Genomic DNA, 17,041 nt, shown 5'->3' with positions numbered 1-17,041 from the left:
ATGCGGTGGGGTTTATTGCTCTTATTCATTGGTTAGGGTTTTTTTTTTTTTTTTTTTTTTAAGAGTATTCTGACCTTTTCCTTGAGTGTATTTTTGCCACCATTTCTCTTGTTTAGATTTGGAGAGACTCAAACCCAAGCTGGGATTTGGGGAAAAGTGTTTGAGGATGCCAGTCTGGCTTTCAGAGGCATGATAGTCTCATCCCTGTTGCTATCCAAATTGGAACAACTTTCTTTGTTACCAGCAAACAGCTGGTGTCTGCAGACCTTCCCGTGGTTGGCCATGACACAGGCCCCTGGAGTTGCTCTGCTCTAGTTAAGAGAGTTCCTGTCTGGAGCCACCAGGAAGGCACCAATCTCCCCTGCAGCCTGAGGGCAGGAACATTATTTTGTTCTCTTCTGCATCCTGAATGCCTGGGAAGTAGCAAAGTGTGGCATTTAAATGACAGACCTCTATTTGTATTCCAGATCTGTCTCTTGGGTGACCCTGAGCAAATTTCCTAACCTTGATCCCTCCTCTGTAAGATGGCCATCATGAGGAATTTTTGGTGAAAACAATGTACGTAAGATTCTTAACACAGAGCCTGAACACGCAGAGAACGAGTTCAGTAAGTGTGAGCCTGTATCAGAAAATGTTTCTTGAATGAAGATGTGAACGGAATGAGCCCTGACCTCGAGTCACAGTGGTGACACGTAGTGCATGTGGGGATGAGGCAGCCCAGGGGTGAGGGAGTCCTGAAGGCATGGCTTTGCGTGTGTCACTTCTCACCAGTCACTGGCTCGAGGACAAGTGTGTTTGTCTCTTGGCAAAATTGGGAAAGCGAACGGAGTGGTCTTAATTAACCTGTGTTTGAATTTACTCTGTAGCTGCTGGACTCAATTAAGGAAATGGAGGAATCAGGCTCTCACCAGCAATTCCCTGAGCTCTTAAATTTTCTTCTTGGAAGGCCTGGGATTCGAAAGACATACTCCACATTCACACCAATCAGACACCAGGGCAGTGATCAGATATGGCAGTTTCGTACCAATGTGACCGTTGATAGAATATTTAAAAACTCCCAGTGGAATAAGAGGGGGAAAAACCCACTAAATCTACAGCTAAGGTTTAGGCTTGTTCTATGTGTGTGTACCAAAAAAAAAAAAAAAAAAAAAGCCAGATGTGAATCTACAAACCATCTGGTTGGAATAACTTTTGCGCTGGACTGTAATTACAAGCTATTTATTATGAATCTTGGGATCCTGTTATGGATTTTGACTGGCTCCCAGGTTTCTAAGTCAGCAAAGAGTTCCTATATTTAAGTGAGTGTGTGCCTTCCTATTTATCAGATCCCAGATTGTGTCTTCACTTTGACTGCCCTGAGAGCTTTGAACTCTCTGTATCTGAAGATTCTTCCCTTTAGAAAGGAGATGCGCTTGGGAGTGGCCCTTGGCTAAGGCTGCAGCCAGGTTTGCTGAATGCATAAAGCCATAAAGTCCTGGTAGCAGAAGCTCTGTTAATGAAGTTTCTTTCACAATTTTCCTGGGGTAGGAGAGTCGGGATAAAATATAGCTTGCAAGAACTACGCTTTTCAAAACGAAGTCTCTGTCGACAATGCCAAGCAGCATACATACCTGGTGGTTATCCTTGATGACTTTGGTAGGAGTTGGGGGAGATTATTAATTTTTTTAAAAAACGTCTCTTTAATTTGAAGGGTGACCATAGCATTGTATGACCTTTGTAGTTTAAGAAAAAATTATAAAAATCAATCTAAGGGCCGTGCCTTATAGTTTAGCCTTGATGCCACCATTGTCATGGAGAAGAGGGGGTGAGGGAAGGAGTTCTGGGGAGCGTGGGGCCAGCACGCTTGGCTTCAGATTGTAGGTCTGCTGTTCACAAAGGGACTGTGGACAGCTCCTTATCCCAGCTCAGCCCCGGCAGCCACAGAAATACTCTCCCCTGACAGCAGTGTTCTCAGCCCTAGCTGAACATTGGAATTACCTGGGAGCTTGAACAAATACCCATGCCTGGTCCTTAGATGAACCAGATCTGAGCTGCAGGGGTGGGAAACCACAGCAGTCTTTGTTAATCCCACAGGGGGTTCTAATGTGCAGCTAAGGATGAGGGTCACTGTCTCACAGGATTTTAGGAGTAAATGAGGTCAGTCCCTTGAAGGCATGTACCATATAACAGATCCCAAAAAAGGAAAGAGAGAAAGAGAGAGAGAGAGACTGGATGACTCAGGTCACCCTCCCATCATAAGGACAACCAGTAAATGAAAAAACAAAACAGCAGCAGCAGCCCCTGCAGGTGTGGGGTGCAGGTGGCTGTGGATTGATGTCCTTTCTCTGGGTGTTGGACAAGTCCTGGGACAGTTTCAGGAATATTTACCACATTCATCCCAGCGTTCCTTACCTGAAATGAGCATCGTTTTCTATGTGTGCCATTCAGTGGACAAGTTTGAGCAACGCCGGTTGTGGCTCATTATTTCTATGCCTCAGTTCCCCTTGCAAAAGCCACGAGGGCAGAGAAATAACAGGACTGATGTGGAAACAGCTGCGGGCAAGGCAAGGCCCAACCCTCCCCCGTAGAACTCACTCTCAGGCAGTTGGGACTGTGAGTCGGAGGGAGTGGGGTTCTGACACTCACAGACGTTCTCATCTTTGAAAGGAGAGGGGATGGCAACCTGGATTCATTTTAGAATTAAACCCTGGGAGCCTCTTACGCTCTGGAACTCCCAGAAAATTTCAGGGCAGCATAGAAGGTGACATGTTTTATTTTGGAACTGCCTTGGGGTTGGACTGTGGTGCATGAGCTTTGCTTGGGTTCCCAGACTCCAACACAGACACACACACACACACACACACACGCACGCAAACACACACGTACACACACACAAGCTCGCAGGCACTTATACATAAGCACATGCACACACACACTCCTGCAGGCTCACATGTGTCTCCTTGGTTCTGAGCAAGAAATGGTGAGATCTTCTTAGTCTCGTGACATGGAGGCGTACTGGGTACACTTGAGAATCTTCTCAAATTTGTTGTCAGGGCTGAGTTTGGATTTCTTCTTTATTAATACATATTCGAAGAGAGTTCTAGGTTCATTTCAAGGTGAGCAGAGCCGGCCAGTTGCTTCTCTTCAACCTGCCCCCAAATGAGGCACTGGTAGTGCTTGCTGTCATCCAGGGAAGGGCATAGGTGTACATACATTTATGTCTTCATCTCGAGTTCCATCCCTCCCACTGGAAAGCTGGGTAATCTTGGAAAAGTCAGCTGCCTTCTCTGAACAGCAGTTTTCTTGTTTGCAAAATGGGGATAATGATACTGACCTCACAGAATTTTAGTGAGAATGAAAGCCACAGCACCTAGCATGTAGTCGCCACTTGGTAAATCTCACATTTTGTTGAATTTTTTGAGACAGTATTTTTGGTTCAGGTGCATACAATCCATATATAAACAGGCATATCCATCACGTTTGTATCTTCTTTAAGACATTTTAACAGCTAACCTTTCAGGAAAAAACCAAAGATGCAAATGTTCACCACACGTTCATTAGCATAAGTGCTAATATAACGCAGCTGTCCCACAGCTATAAAGCACTGACGTCCGTGTCTCTGCTTGGCATGGAGAATATTATTTTTTCTTTTACCACGCCGATCCAATACTCGACTTTGTCATTATTTGAGTTGGAACTTTAGATTGCTGCATTTTAATGCACTCTACTATTAAGGATTGTTGGACGGCCATGTGAAAATATTTTTGTTCTCACGATGCAGTCCTGGCCCAGGTAGCCCAACAGGCAAAATATGGTTTACACAAATATTATCGTTTCTGCAGTGTGTACTAAAAAGAAACCTTAGAATCTGAAGGAGCGGGAGAGAACTTCTCCCTTGGCAATTGGTTATCTAGGTGAAGCTGGCTTTTTAAAGAAGGCACTTTTCATCTCCTCTCATCTGACTCTGATCTCCAAAGTCCTGTGTTCCTGGATGGGTGTTTCTGTTTCAGAGACAGCAAAATCCTATTTGCTCTCACAGTGTTTTCTTGCCAAGTGAAGGCAATGTAAGAGGGAGGCTGGGAAAACCTCAGTGGTGTGTTAGGATTTGGGGATTCTGTTTGATGTTTATTTCAAATGTCTCGTGTCTCTTTTTGCCTAGAACAAGGAAGTGACATGTAAGAGAGAGAAGTGCCCCGTGCTGTCCCGAGACTGTGCCCTGGCCGTCAAGCAGAGGGGAGCCTGTTGTGAACAGTGCAAAGGTGATTGATGTCTTGGCCGTCTTCTCTCCTGGCTGCTGCTTCAGACATTTTTATTTCTCTTTCTCTCACCTTTCTTTTCACTCAGCTCTTGGCTGGGGTGCACATGAGTGGGGAGGAGAAGTAGGGTGTGTGTGCGTGTGTGTGTGTTTGTGTGTATGTGTGTGTCTGGGACTGGGAGGAAGGGGACTGTCCTGGAGGAGGGATGAAAGTATGTGAGCATCTGCATATTTGGTTTATTTTCTAAGGCAGGTTGTTAAAATGTTTTAGTGAAGAGGCAACCACCATGCCCCTGCATATTTGTACACACGCACATGAGCATATTTTGTCAACAAGTTTCAACACTCAGTTTTTCCAGGCTCCACACTCACCCTGCCCACCTCTCCTGGAAAAGTCTTTATGCCTGTATTTTATCATTTTGGTCCTCATTAAAATTTCCCTTTCCTTCCAAATTAGATCTAAGTCTCTCCGCCTGTCTTGGAAGCATCTCTAACGTGTCTCCTTAATCCAGCCTCATTTTCCATCGCCCTCCAGCCCCATGCTCCGTCAGGAATGTGCTGTTCCTGGTCTCACCTCTCTCTTGGCCTTAGTGCGGGTCCTTTTTCCCAACCTGTCCGGGTGCTGCCTGTGCTCAAGTTGCCCAGCCCTTATCTGCCATGATCCCCTTTAGATTTCCATGGCGTCCAGAAGCCCACATGGATACCGCAGTGGTGTGATTTTCCCTCTCTGCGGTTTCATGTAGATCGTCAGCTCCCTGGGGATTTCACACCGTCTATACGTCAACAGGGCTTCACAGTGTGGGGCCACGCACGAGGCAGCTTTAGCCCAGTGTTCAGGTGTGGGCTCTGGAGTCACCCTGCCGAGTCCAAATCCAAGTGTACTGGCTGGCAGAGTGTTTCCCAAATTTCACATCTGCGTGGAAGCTCAGAATGTGACCTTGTTTGGAACTAGGCCCTTTGCAGGTATGGTTAATTAAGATGAAGTCATACTGAATTTGGGTGGCCCCAAATCCAATGTGACACACAAAGAGTGGCAGAAGCTGGCGTGATGCTGCCACCAGCCTAGGATCACCCAGGGCCGCCAGGATCTAGCAATGGCAAGGAGTGATTCTTCCCAAGTGCCTTCGGAGGGAGCATGCCCTGCCGACACCTTGATCTTAGACTTATAGTCTCCAGAACTGTGAGACAATCAATGCCTATTGTCTTAAGCCTCGGGAAACTCATCCACCACATTTCCATGTGAGCAGGGGGAGACATGGATCGTCTCTTGATCTCATCACCTCATTTGTTAATTGAGGACAGCAGGTTGGGCATGGTGACTCATACCTGTAATCTCAGCACTTTGGGAGGCTGAGGCGGGCAGATTACTTTAGGTCAGGAGTTCAAGACCAGCCTGGCCCACATGATGAAACCCCATCACTACTAAAAATATAAAAGCCAGGTGTGGTGGTGGGTGCCTGTAATCCCAGCTACTGGGGAGGCTGAAGCAGGAGAATCACTTGAATGCAGGAGGCAGAGGTTGCAGTGAGCCAAGATTGCGCCACTGCACCCTAGTCTGGGTGACAAAGCAAGACTCCATCTCAAAAAACAGAAACAAAAAAACAAAGAATGAGGACAATTGTGTTGGAGGGACTAACATGGAAAGATGCATTCACCGTACTGCATGTCAACATCTCTCAGGTAATGGAAGTATAACTGGTGCCCTTCGCATGCTTGACAGGCTTTCGGTTTGCTTCTCCACGATTGGTCGTGCAGAAGGGAGCTTTCTCATGCTGTAGTGTGTAGCCTTCTTTCCTTCTTGACCTGCTAGTTCCTTTATCACCACCCTTTCCTCGTCATATCTTAATATTTCAAAGGAAAGAGATACCCATGACAAACACATTTCCTGAACATTCTTTTTGAGCTTGAGATGATAAGCCTCTTCTAACCAAACTGGACCCAAGGATAGGCCAGCGAGTGCAGTGTCCTGAGTTCTCTTTCTGATGGAAATTCCAAGGCATTTGGGGGGGGGGGGTGTCAAGAATCCTGCCCTGCCCTAAGGTGGACCTTCATGAGAGGGACTTCTGAATAGGTGATAGGGTTTGGCTTTGTGTCCCCACCCAAATCTCTTCTTGAATTGTAATCCCCGTAATCCCCATATGTCAAGAGAAGAGACCAGGTGGAGGTAATTGAATCACGGGGGTGGTTTTCCCCTATGCTGTTCTCATGCTGTTCACAAGACCTGATGGTTTTATAAGGGGCTTTTCCCCCTTTGCTTGGCACTTCTCCTTCCTGCCACCTTGTGAAGAAGGTACCTTGCTTCCCCTTCACCTTTTGCCATGATTGTAAGTTTCCTGAGGCCTCTCCAGCCATGCTGAGCTATGAGTCAATTAAACCTCTTTCCTTTAAAAATTATCCAGTCTTGGGCAGTTCTATGTAGCAGTGTGAAAATGAACTAATACAGTGAGTCTGACTTTTCAGGGGCCTTAAGGTGGATGTTAATATGCACCCTTTGTTTTCTCTCTTTCTACCTCATAATACAGTGCTTGTCTCAAGGGTTTTAAGGGACACAGTCCTGTTCACTCTTAAATACTGGAGACTCCCAGTATTTTGCTGAGGTTTTTTTTGTTTTGTTTTGTTTTGTTTTTTGGAATTGCAACTTATGCTCATAGGAGAAGCCTCAAAAAATAGTCTAAACTGTGGAAAAGCGGGAAAAAAAAAATAATCTCACCATCCAGAAATAACAATTGTTATCATTTATTTATTTCCGTATTTTCCCATGTAAAAGTGTTTACAGGGTTGATATTTTACTACTTATATTGGATTATTTATATTTTTTCCTACTTAAACATTAGGGCATAACATCTCTGTTATTTGGACGTATTATCCTTAATGGATGCATAAGATTCTGTTGTAAGAGTGCACCAAAGTTCATTTGGTCATTTCTGACCATATCTTTGGGCAGTTAGGTTGTACTTTGGGTTTTAGCTTTGAATGTGAATAAAGGCAAGAAGCTAAAACCAAAGAGCCTTGTGTAGTAAAGGAATAAGGACTGGAGGGAGACCCTTGGGAGGACATTCCCAAGGCCCCTCAGATCTGAGTGTTAACCCAACCTGGGTTTGGCCTCCCAAGGAATCCCAGTAAACTTCTCCGTAACTCTTTTGCATTCTGCATTCATATAGGGGAAAACAACAACAAATCAGTGGGTAGCAGAAATTCTGAGACAGCAGTAGCAGCTGCATTTCTGATAAGTCCTCTAACAAGAGCCTGCATGCTCATGCTGAAGCTTTTGACTGTTCTTGCTCAATGAGAGTGGTTTAGCGAGGAATCATGGTAGTGCAGAAGTTTGCTGATAATACTTTATAACTAAATCATGTCTAGGCATGATTGCCTCAGGGTCAATGAATTTATATATTATATATTTGTATATAATTTAATATATCGTATATAATATAATTTATATATAATATAATTTGTATTATATATTTATAATATATTATATATAATATACTTTATATATAATATATGTTTGTATATAATATAATTTATATATTACATATTTGAATATAATTTATATATTATATAATTTATATTATATTTATATATTATATAATTTATATTATATATTTATATATAATATAATTATGTATGTTAGAAATAAAAATAATAATTTTAATATAAATAATTATATGTATGTTATATATATGTAACGTAATACGCAATGGAGTCTCCTTAGCAAAGAAATGGAGACTTGTTTATCAGATCATTTAATACAGTGGTTCCCAACCTTTTTGGCGTAGGCACCTGTTTCATGGAAGACCATTTTTCCATGGACCGGGGTGGGGGGGGATGGTTTGGGGTGATTCAAATGCATTACATTTATTTCACACTTTATTTCTATTATTATTACATTGTCATGTGTAATATAATTATCTAACTCGCCATAATGTGGAATCACTGAGGGCCCTGAGCTTGTTTTCCTGTAAGTAGATGGTCCTATCTAGGGGTGATGGGAGACAGTGACAGATCATCAGACTTTAGATTCTCATAGAGTGCACACTTAGATGACTCGCATGTGCAGTTCGCAGTAGGGGCTGTACTTCATGAGAATCTAATGCTGCAGCTGATCTGACAGGAGGCGTAGCTCAGGCGGTAATGTGAGTGATGGGGAGCAGCTGTAAATACAGATGAAGCTTCGTTCATTTGCCCTCTTCTCACCTCCTGCTGTGTGGCTCAGTTCCTTACAAGCTACAGACCAGTAGGAGTTCGTGGCCCAGGGTTGGGCACCCTTGATTTAACACATTGTAACGGGAGTGCTGATAGACTGAATTCTCCGTATTTTGAACGGTATCTGCATTCAGAGGTACTACCTTTTGCAGTTTTTAAAGCTGCTCACCAGGCTGTGTGGTCAGGCCTCTTGAGGAGGTGCACACAGCTTGTACCTAACATAGTGCAGTGGGTGCCAGGCAGAATGGGTGCAGGGCGTGGCTCTATCGGCAAGCATATGGGAAGGTGAAACCTAGTATTGTTAGTGGATGACCAATAGTGAAAGCTTACTAGATGCTGCAAGTTACCCTTGAATGTTGTTTCCTGTTTGTTCTTCCTTTTACTTGAGGGAATGTGTATAAACAGTGTTTCTCAAAATGTAATGGATCACAGAAGCAGCAGTTAGAATGCAGATTCCTGGGGCTTGCCAGGTCAGCAAGATGATCATCCTCTTTATCAAAACAGCAGCAGGTAGTACTCCTGGTGGTACTTACTTAGAGGCAGGCACTGAATCCTCACAAGGTCAGCCCCATTTTATAGATGGAAAAATGGTGACACTGAGAGCCTTAGTGACTTTCCCAATGTCACAGAGCTAGTAAGTGACAGAGATGGGAGACAGACCCAGGTGATCTCACCATTAGGCTTGCAGGACTGCTGTATCAGCAGCACCCAGCCTGGGCCCCTGACTGTAGTATTTTTAAGTTTCCACTGAGACCCTTATGCAGACAGGCTTGAGGACCACAGCTACCGGACAAACAATGGAAAAAAAGAGAGAGGGTCGGCCTTCCTAATGGAGAAATGAGAACCACATCCCACAGCTTTTAGAGGCTGATAGTCATTACCTGTCCTGGTCAACATTCTTGAGAAAAATCAAGCTTAAGACCACGTAGGCATGAAAAATCTCTTTACCTTTTGTAGTGGGAGACCATGTTTTCTCTTTGACCCTTTGCTCTTTTCCTATTTTGAAAATCACTAGAATGATTAAAAAAGAAATAAAAGAAAACAGCAGATAATGACCGAGAAAACATCACTCTGATGTTGAAGTGTTGGGGAATGCTTATCGGAAGTCTTTCCCAGTTCTTTGATTGTGTAAGTAAATGGGAGTGGGGGGACTTGAACCCCAAGAACTGGCTCACGTCCTCCCATGATTTGTTGGAACTTTCTTTTCTTTTTCCCTTCTGACTTCTCTCTCATTCTCCTTTCCTTCCTCGGCAAAATTATGTTTAGTTTTAAATTTAATTAAACACTACATTAATATATTATTGTACTAAAAAAGTTAAACAAGAAAGGAGAAAGAAGTTCTTTTTGAGCCTGTGAAACCCACTCTGCTCAGAAATAACAACTGTTATCAATTTATTGTGTGTTTTCCAGACCTTTTTCAGTTTACTACGTGTATATGTAATTTTGTCTGTGTACTCTTAGTTTTACATAAATGGAAAGAAATGGTCTTTTGCAGTTTGCTTTGGCCAGAAAAAACAAAAAAACCCAAACAAAAGAACAAAAAACCCGAAAATCAACAGCAATGTGACTTAGGAATTTTCCCAGGCCAGTTCATGCTTTTTCAATTCTTGTATGGATTTCATAGTATAGATACAGAGTAATTCATCTAACAACTCCCTATTGATAGCCATTTAGATTTTGAGTTTTTGCAAAGCTGCAGGGAACCAGCTTGTCATTCCTGTCAGGCCCATGTGTGTCTGTTCCTCAAGGACAGAGACCTAGAAATCACAGGGTTGCGAGAAAAGGTGTACATGTGTCAAACTATGATGGACATTTTTACTAAACGGCTCCAAAAAAGACAAGGCTATTCTCTTTCCCTCTTCCCTGAGAGTTTTTAAGCCCTTTCTCCATAAAAGATGATAGACTTTAGGAGGGAAAGCTGGCGTCACACGTGGCAAAATTGAGACCTGTTTGGATATCCTTACCTTCCCTGATTTCCATTCCATCTAGCGAATTCCCCCACTTCAGACCGCACATTCACACTCCTGACCCAGTTCTCTCCTGCTCTGGATTTCCCCATATTACTGGGGATATGTTCCTCTCCCTTTTGGTGGTTTGGTGAGAAGTGCTATCAAGCTCTGTTTAAAGAGCCTAACTGAGTGTTATCAATTGCTGTTGTGTTTTCTACAATAAAGTGTAGAAAGCACTGACAGTTGTCAACAAGTTAACACTTAAGTGGTAGTGTTATCACAGAATTTGGTCCAGTATTGCAGAACTTCAGTGATAGAATGGACTAAATTTAGAATATAGGCCAGATGAAAAATGTGGGGAATGTTTACCGGCCTCTTATTTTGAAGAATGATTTTTTTCTTCTATTTTTATTTATTTTTAAAGTAATTATTATTATTATTTTTGAGACAGGTCTCTCTCTGTCACCTAGGCTGGAGTGCAGTAGTGTGATCTTGGCTCACTGCAACCTCCATCTCCTAGGTCCAAGTGATTCTCATGCCTCAGTCTCTCAAGTAACTGGGATTACAGGTGTGTGCTACAATGCTCGGCAATTTTTTTGGTATTTTTAGTAGAGATGAGGTTTCACTGTGTTGGCCAGGCTCATTTCCAACTCCTGGCCTCAGGTCATCCTCCTGCATTGGCCTCCCAAAGTGCTGGGATTACAGGTATGAGCCACAGTGCCCAACCTAAGAATGATTTTCTCAATGGGAAATATTATTGTTATCATTTTTGTCATCCTAATCATAAAACATATTCTGCATTAGAAACCTTTGAAATAGCTCAGAAATTATTTTTTTTTGTTAGTTTTGAAACTTCTAATACAGGGAAAGTATGAGAGAAGAAGGCATGTTATCTCACTTTTTTCTTGGTTAGTCTCAAGAAATCTGGTTTATTTAAAATTCCTCAAATTACTCTATAGTTAAGTTTCTATTTATAGTTTATTCTATGTGTACTTATCTGTGTGAGCTACTTCTGTAATTAATGTGCATAGTTATTTATAATTATGTGGAATGTCATTTTATTCCTTTAAATAATTACAGAAGTTTATATATATTGTAAGTTGGTCTTTACTGCTATACCTATTCTTGATGGGTCTTCACAGGTAGTTCCTATTCTTTAAGGCCAGGATGCCGATCAGAATACAGCTCCTCAGAGATGACATTGTTCCTGCAGGAAAACATAATTTTATATGTTGATCACCTTCTAGTGTGATGGAAAGTGTTACTGTTTTTTTTCTTTTTTTTTTTTTTTTGAGACAGAGTCTCGCTCTGTCGCCCAGGCTGGAGTGCAGTGGCACGATCTCGGCTCACTGCAAGCTCTGCCTCCTGGGTTCACGCCATTCTGCCTCAGCCTCCTGCGTAGCTGGACTACAGGCGCCAGCCAACACGCCCCAGCTTATTTTTTGTATTTTTAGTAGAGACGGGGTTTCACCGCATTAGCCAGGATGGTCTTGATCTCCTGACTTTGTGATCTGCCTGCCTCGGCCTCCCAAAGTGTTGGGATTACAGGCGTGAGCCACTGCACCCGGCCTTTTTTTTTTCTTTGAGACAGAGTCCCACTCTGTCACCTAGGTTGGAGTGCAGAGGTGCAATCTTGGCTTACTGCAACCTTCGACTCCTGGGTTCAAGTGATTCTCTTGGCCTCAGCCTCCCAAACAGCCAGGATTATAGGTGCCCGCCACCAAGCAGGCTAATTTTTTTTGTATTTTTAGTAGAGACAGGGTTTCGCCATGTTGGCCAGGCTGGTCTTGAACTCCTGATCTCAGGTGATCTACCCACCTCGGCTTCCCAAAGTGCTGGGAGCCACCGTGCCCGACCAGTGTTACTGCTTTTGTCTACCAAGAGCTCTCATCCTGAGGCTCGTGAAAACTGTGGCAGCCATCTGCCTGTCCATGTAGTATTGTTGAAGCACTGCAGATTGTGAGGTGTAATTATCTGGTTGATTTTAAGACCTTTACCTCCATCTGTTATCTTCATGGAAGTACCAGAAGGACTTTTGTTCCCCATTGCTGAATACCAAGTTAGTTGGTTTATGCTTACTACTAAGTCATCACAACAGTGAGATGATTTCTATCTTATTTTATAGGAAAATGAGGGCCTGGAGAAGTTCAGTCATTCATTTGCCAAGGCATTAGTGACCCAGGATCAAGCAGAGGGTGACCATATCCTCAAGGAGCTTGCTTCATTAAGGGAACACAGAGAAGTACCATCTGGTTGGAAAGTTCTCTAGGGAAAGCATGCCTGAGTGCAGAGGGAAGGCGTTTTAGTCCATTTCCACATTGCTATAAGGAAATACCCAAGACTGGGTATCTTATAAGAAAAGAGGTTTAGTTGACAACATGGCTAAGGAGGCCTCAGGAAACTTACAATCATGGCAGAAAGCACCTCTTCACAGGGCAGTAGGAGAGAGAATGAGAGCCAGCAGGGGAAATGCCAGACACTTATAAAACCATCAGAACTCATGAGAACGTACTATCATGAGAACAGCACGGTGAAAACCGCCCCCATGATTCAATTACGTCCCACTGGGTCCCTCCCATGACATGTGAGGATTATGGGCATTACAATTCAAGATAAGATTTGGATAGGAACATAGCCAAACCATATCAGAAGGGAAGGAGGATAGCTAGCAGACACGGAATCAGGGATGTGCCTGGGAAGGCTTTCCAGAAAAGCAATGTGTTTATATGAACAAGTGAAAGGTAATCACATTCAAAAAGGGCTGCTCTGCAGAAGGCTCCCGGGTGAAGGTTCTGGCACACACAAAGGCATGACATAGGTCTTAGTCATTGCCTGCCACTCAAAATCACCTGGGGAACTTGTTAAGGTACCAGTTTCTAGGCTTCCTTGAATTAAACAAATCTGATTTAAAACAAATCTGTAATAAGTTTTTGTTTGTTTGTTGATTGTTTGAGGAGGAGTAGAGGGGTCACACAAAAAGATATCAGAATCCTATCTTGACTTTTACTTATTTTCCTCCAGAAAAAAATGCTGATTTTGAAAAGGCAATGGTAGGAGAGAACATCTGCTTAAGGACAGAAATGTGAAAAGTCATAGTTCAAATGCACACTTAGAAAGGTTTTGTGTGTGCATGCATTTGTGTTCCTGTTTTCTTTAATTGCATTGCTCATATATTCCATTCATTCATTAATTTAACAATTATTTATGAATCCACAGGCCAGGTATTTATAGAATAGTGCTGCTTACCAAATTGTCCTTAGCTTTTGTGAAGCCAGAATATTCTTTAAAACAAAAAAGTAAGTAAATTATAACTAATTTCTCTCAGGTGAGTATTTCAGTGTGCTTTTGAGATTATTTTTATGCTAATAATAGTTATGCATTTTTATCCAAATAGCCTAACAACTGGGCAGAAGATTAATCTAATTTGAAAAAACTCGATATTGTTTGATGAAAACAAATGAGATCATCGGGAGTCAAACAGATGGTTTTGGCAGCTTTTCTGTATTTACTTGGACTGAAAATCACCCTTTAATGTGGGGTTCTTTCATGAACAATAATGTGCTTATTATCTGAATATATGTTTGTTGTTAGTAGATCATAAATGAATAAGGTGTGTTTCAGACATTTATAGGTCAAATTGCATCTTCTTTCTTCATATAGAGCTTGAAATATTAATTGTCCACAAGAGTTTGATGAAGGATTGAAAAAAAAGTCTTTCGTTTGTCAAGGGGGATTTATTTTCCATAACCTTTTCTTGTCTTTGATTTTTCGTGTTTTGTCTTGTTTTTCTATGGGTTATGATCCCACAGGTTGCATTTTTTAATAGTTTAACTTTTATATTTGATTTTAAAAATCCTATGATGTCTCATGAAAAGAAAAAGGCAAAATATAAATATTTGCACATTGATTTCCAAAATGAGGTCAACTGCCCTAGGTTCTGATAAATAAGAATTAAAGAGCAAAACATGCATTGTGAAATTTAAGAGAATTGAGCTCATTTCTATAGACCAATACTGACCAATGTAAAGGGGGACTATGAATAATGGTAATAGATTAAGCATTATTAATTGTAGATTGCCTTTTATATAGTACAAGGTCATGAATAAGGGACCTCTTCTCAGTGCTGCTTCAAGAATGACCTGGAAGATGATCATGCCTTTCAGAATATTACTATGTGGTTGTTTTGGAGGGAACCAGCTACTAACCATATATAGAAATAAACATTTAAAAAAACTCTTATATGAAAATAATCACACTTTCTGTGTTGACAGAGTGAGTTGTTTTATTGTTGAAATGTTTTAAGATGGAAACATTGAGTTAGCCATGTGCCAATCTGGTTGCTTACTTTTAACCAAACTTATTTTGGCAGTCATAACCATGCATTGTCTGCTGCCCAAACAAAAGAGTAGTTCTTTCCTCAACCTCTGCTTTCCTTTCTTTTGGACATGGCCAAATTCTCTGGTAGTTATTATATCTAATCAACCTGGATACTCTTTGCCCCAGGTTTTGCCTCCCAAATAAGAAATGAGTTGCCTTTCCCTGAAAGGTCTGTCAGTTATGTAAACTATACTGTGAAAGAGGTTTAGAGAATACTTTGGAAGAGAAGACAATGCTCCAATCTTAGGCTTTCATAGACAGAGTTGTATTCAGCCCTGAGGTGGTGGTGATTACTCTTCTGATTTAGCAGATGGGAAAACTTACATGATGACAGAGATTGTACAATTGCTCAGAGGCAGAGGGGGTCTTCTGACTCCCACTGTCCCATTCTTCTTGCTTGGCATATAATATGGTTTGGCTCTGTGTCCCCTCCCAAATCTTATGTTGAATTATGATCTTCAGTGTTGGAGGAGGCACCTGGTGGGAGATGACTGGATCATGAAGGTGGGTTTCCCACTTACTGTTCTCATGATAGTGAGTGAGTTCTTACGAGATCTGGTTGTTTCAAAGTGTGTGGCACTTCTTCCTTTGCTCTGTCTCCTACTGGCCATGTGAAGATGGTGCCTGCTTCCCCTTTGCCTTCCGCCATGATTGTAAGTTTCCTAAGACCTTCCCAGCCATGCCTTCTGTACAGCCAGAGGAACTGTAAGCAAATTAAAACTCTTTTCTTTATAAACTACCCAGTCGTAGGTATTTCTTTATAATAATGTGGGAATGGACTAATAAAGTATCATACTGCCTGTGAGATAAGCAGGAAAGAGGAGAGATGAGTTGTGATGGCTCTAGAGATAAATGAGAGAGAGAAAGAGAGAGAGAAAGAGAGAGAGAGAGAGAGAGAGAGAGAGAGAGACAGCGAGAGAGAGAGAGAAAGAAATAAACTTGGCAGTTCTTGACCTCGGCACAGCCCCTTTCTCCCTCCAAGACTGATTATAGTCTGGGTGGACCAACAATTTCAAAGAAAGTATGTGGGCAGAGAGGCTTTTGGAGGTGACTGACAACATGTAGCTTAGGAACCAGTGGCTTTTCTTACTAATTGTCCTTTATCTGGGAACCCTCAACTTAATTATTTTTTCCCTCACTAGTACTCATGACTGCTTATTACTGCAGCAGTGTTCCAGTGAGACAATTGAGATGAGCTTTGCTCTTGTGTGTGTATGTGTGTGCTTGGCTGCATACAATATCTTAAATAGGTCATGCAATTACACACTTAAAAACACCCAAAAATATCTATAGTAAAAGTAAGTTTCCCTCCCACTCTTGACCCCAGCGACTTTATCCTGGAGACAGTCTTTGTACCAGGTTCTTGGGGATCCTTCCAGAGCCAGCCTCTGCATACTCTCTCTCTGCATGCATGTTTCATTTCTCTCTCTCTCTGTGTGTGTGTGTGTGTGTGTGTGTTTCATTTCTAACAAAATAGAAGTCTCTAGCTTTAGTCTTAGCTAATTTAATGCTGAGACTCTAAACTGTCACTTAAAACATCTTTGGAGATTGCATTCCCTCCCCACTATTGAGTTACTCACTTCCAGTGTCACATTTTTTCCATGATATTGCACTTAAGAGAATTTCTCACGTGCTTCTTGATGAAAGTTGTTAGATTCTGGAATGCCTGCATAGATAAATTAACCTATGAAGTTTAAATAATTTTATCCACCTGGCCCCAGAAATTTGAGTGGAGGTTGTTAATATGTTTTTCAGGACAAGAAAGAAACAAGACAAAAAAACAAGAGGGATTTCTTTCCCCTGCTCTTTTTCTCTAACCAAAAAAAGATGTATAAAATGTTACAATTCATAGATTGGTTACCCATAATATAAACCAGGTTATTTTGGCTTTTCAATAAAAATGACCCTATTTGTTTAAAAGGACCTTGTTAACATTAAAATCATACTTCACAAAAAGCTGTTTTTGTTGTTAAAATTAGTAAGGAAACTTGAAACAGAAATCAGCTTTCCTTGTCAAATTTGTCTCAACCCTTTTATTCTTGGGCTTTGTCTTTTAGATTTTGTAGACTTTTGGAAGGCAGTTTAAGGGGCGAGTTTGTGGTTGCCTTTAAGTTAGAAGATTAGATTTCTAAGGCTTGCTGTGGACTTCTGGCGCATCCGTTTTCACTTTCTAAAGTGGGCCAAGTTGTGAATGTTCCTGGCCCTGGTGGAGTAGGGTGGTAGTTCTGGTCTCCCTGATGTCTCATATGCAAAGTGCCTGACAGCCATATCAGAA

General features: G+C 41.9%; 1 protein-coding gene across 2 annotated transcripts in view; it reads left to right on the top strand.

The window, feature by feature from the left end:
* Positions 1-17,041, top strand: part of BMPER (BMP binding endothelial regulator) — a 245,664-nt gene that overhangs the window by 28,065 nt on the left and 200,558 nt on the right. For both annotated transcript variants that reach the window (XM_007981643.3, XM_007981640.3), the window contains exon 3: positions 4,139-4,238. In XM_007981643.3, coding sequence (XP_007979834.3) covers positions 4,139-4,238 — 100 coding nt within the window. The remainder of the gene's footprint in view (positions 1-4,138; positions 4,239-17,041) is intronic.

The sequence above is a fragment of the Chlorocebus sabaeus genome, chromosome 21 (assembly GCF_047675955.1).
Source record: "Chlorocebus sabaeus isolate Y175 chromosome 21, mChlSab1.0.hap1, whole genome shotgun sequence".
Taxonomy (NCBI): Eukaryota; Metazoa; Chordata; class Mammalia; order Primates; family Cercopithecidae; genus Chlorocebus; species Chlorocebus sabaeus.
This window is presented reverse-complemented; position numbering and strand designations above follow the sequence as displayed.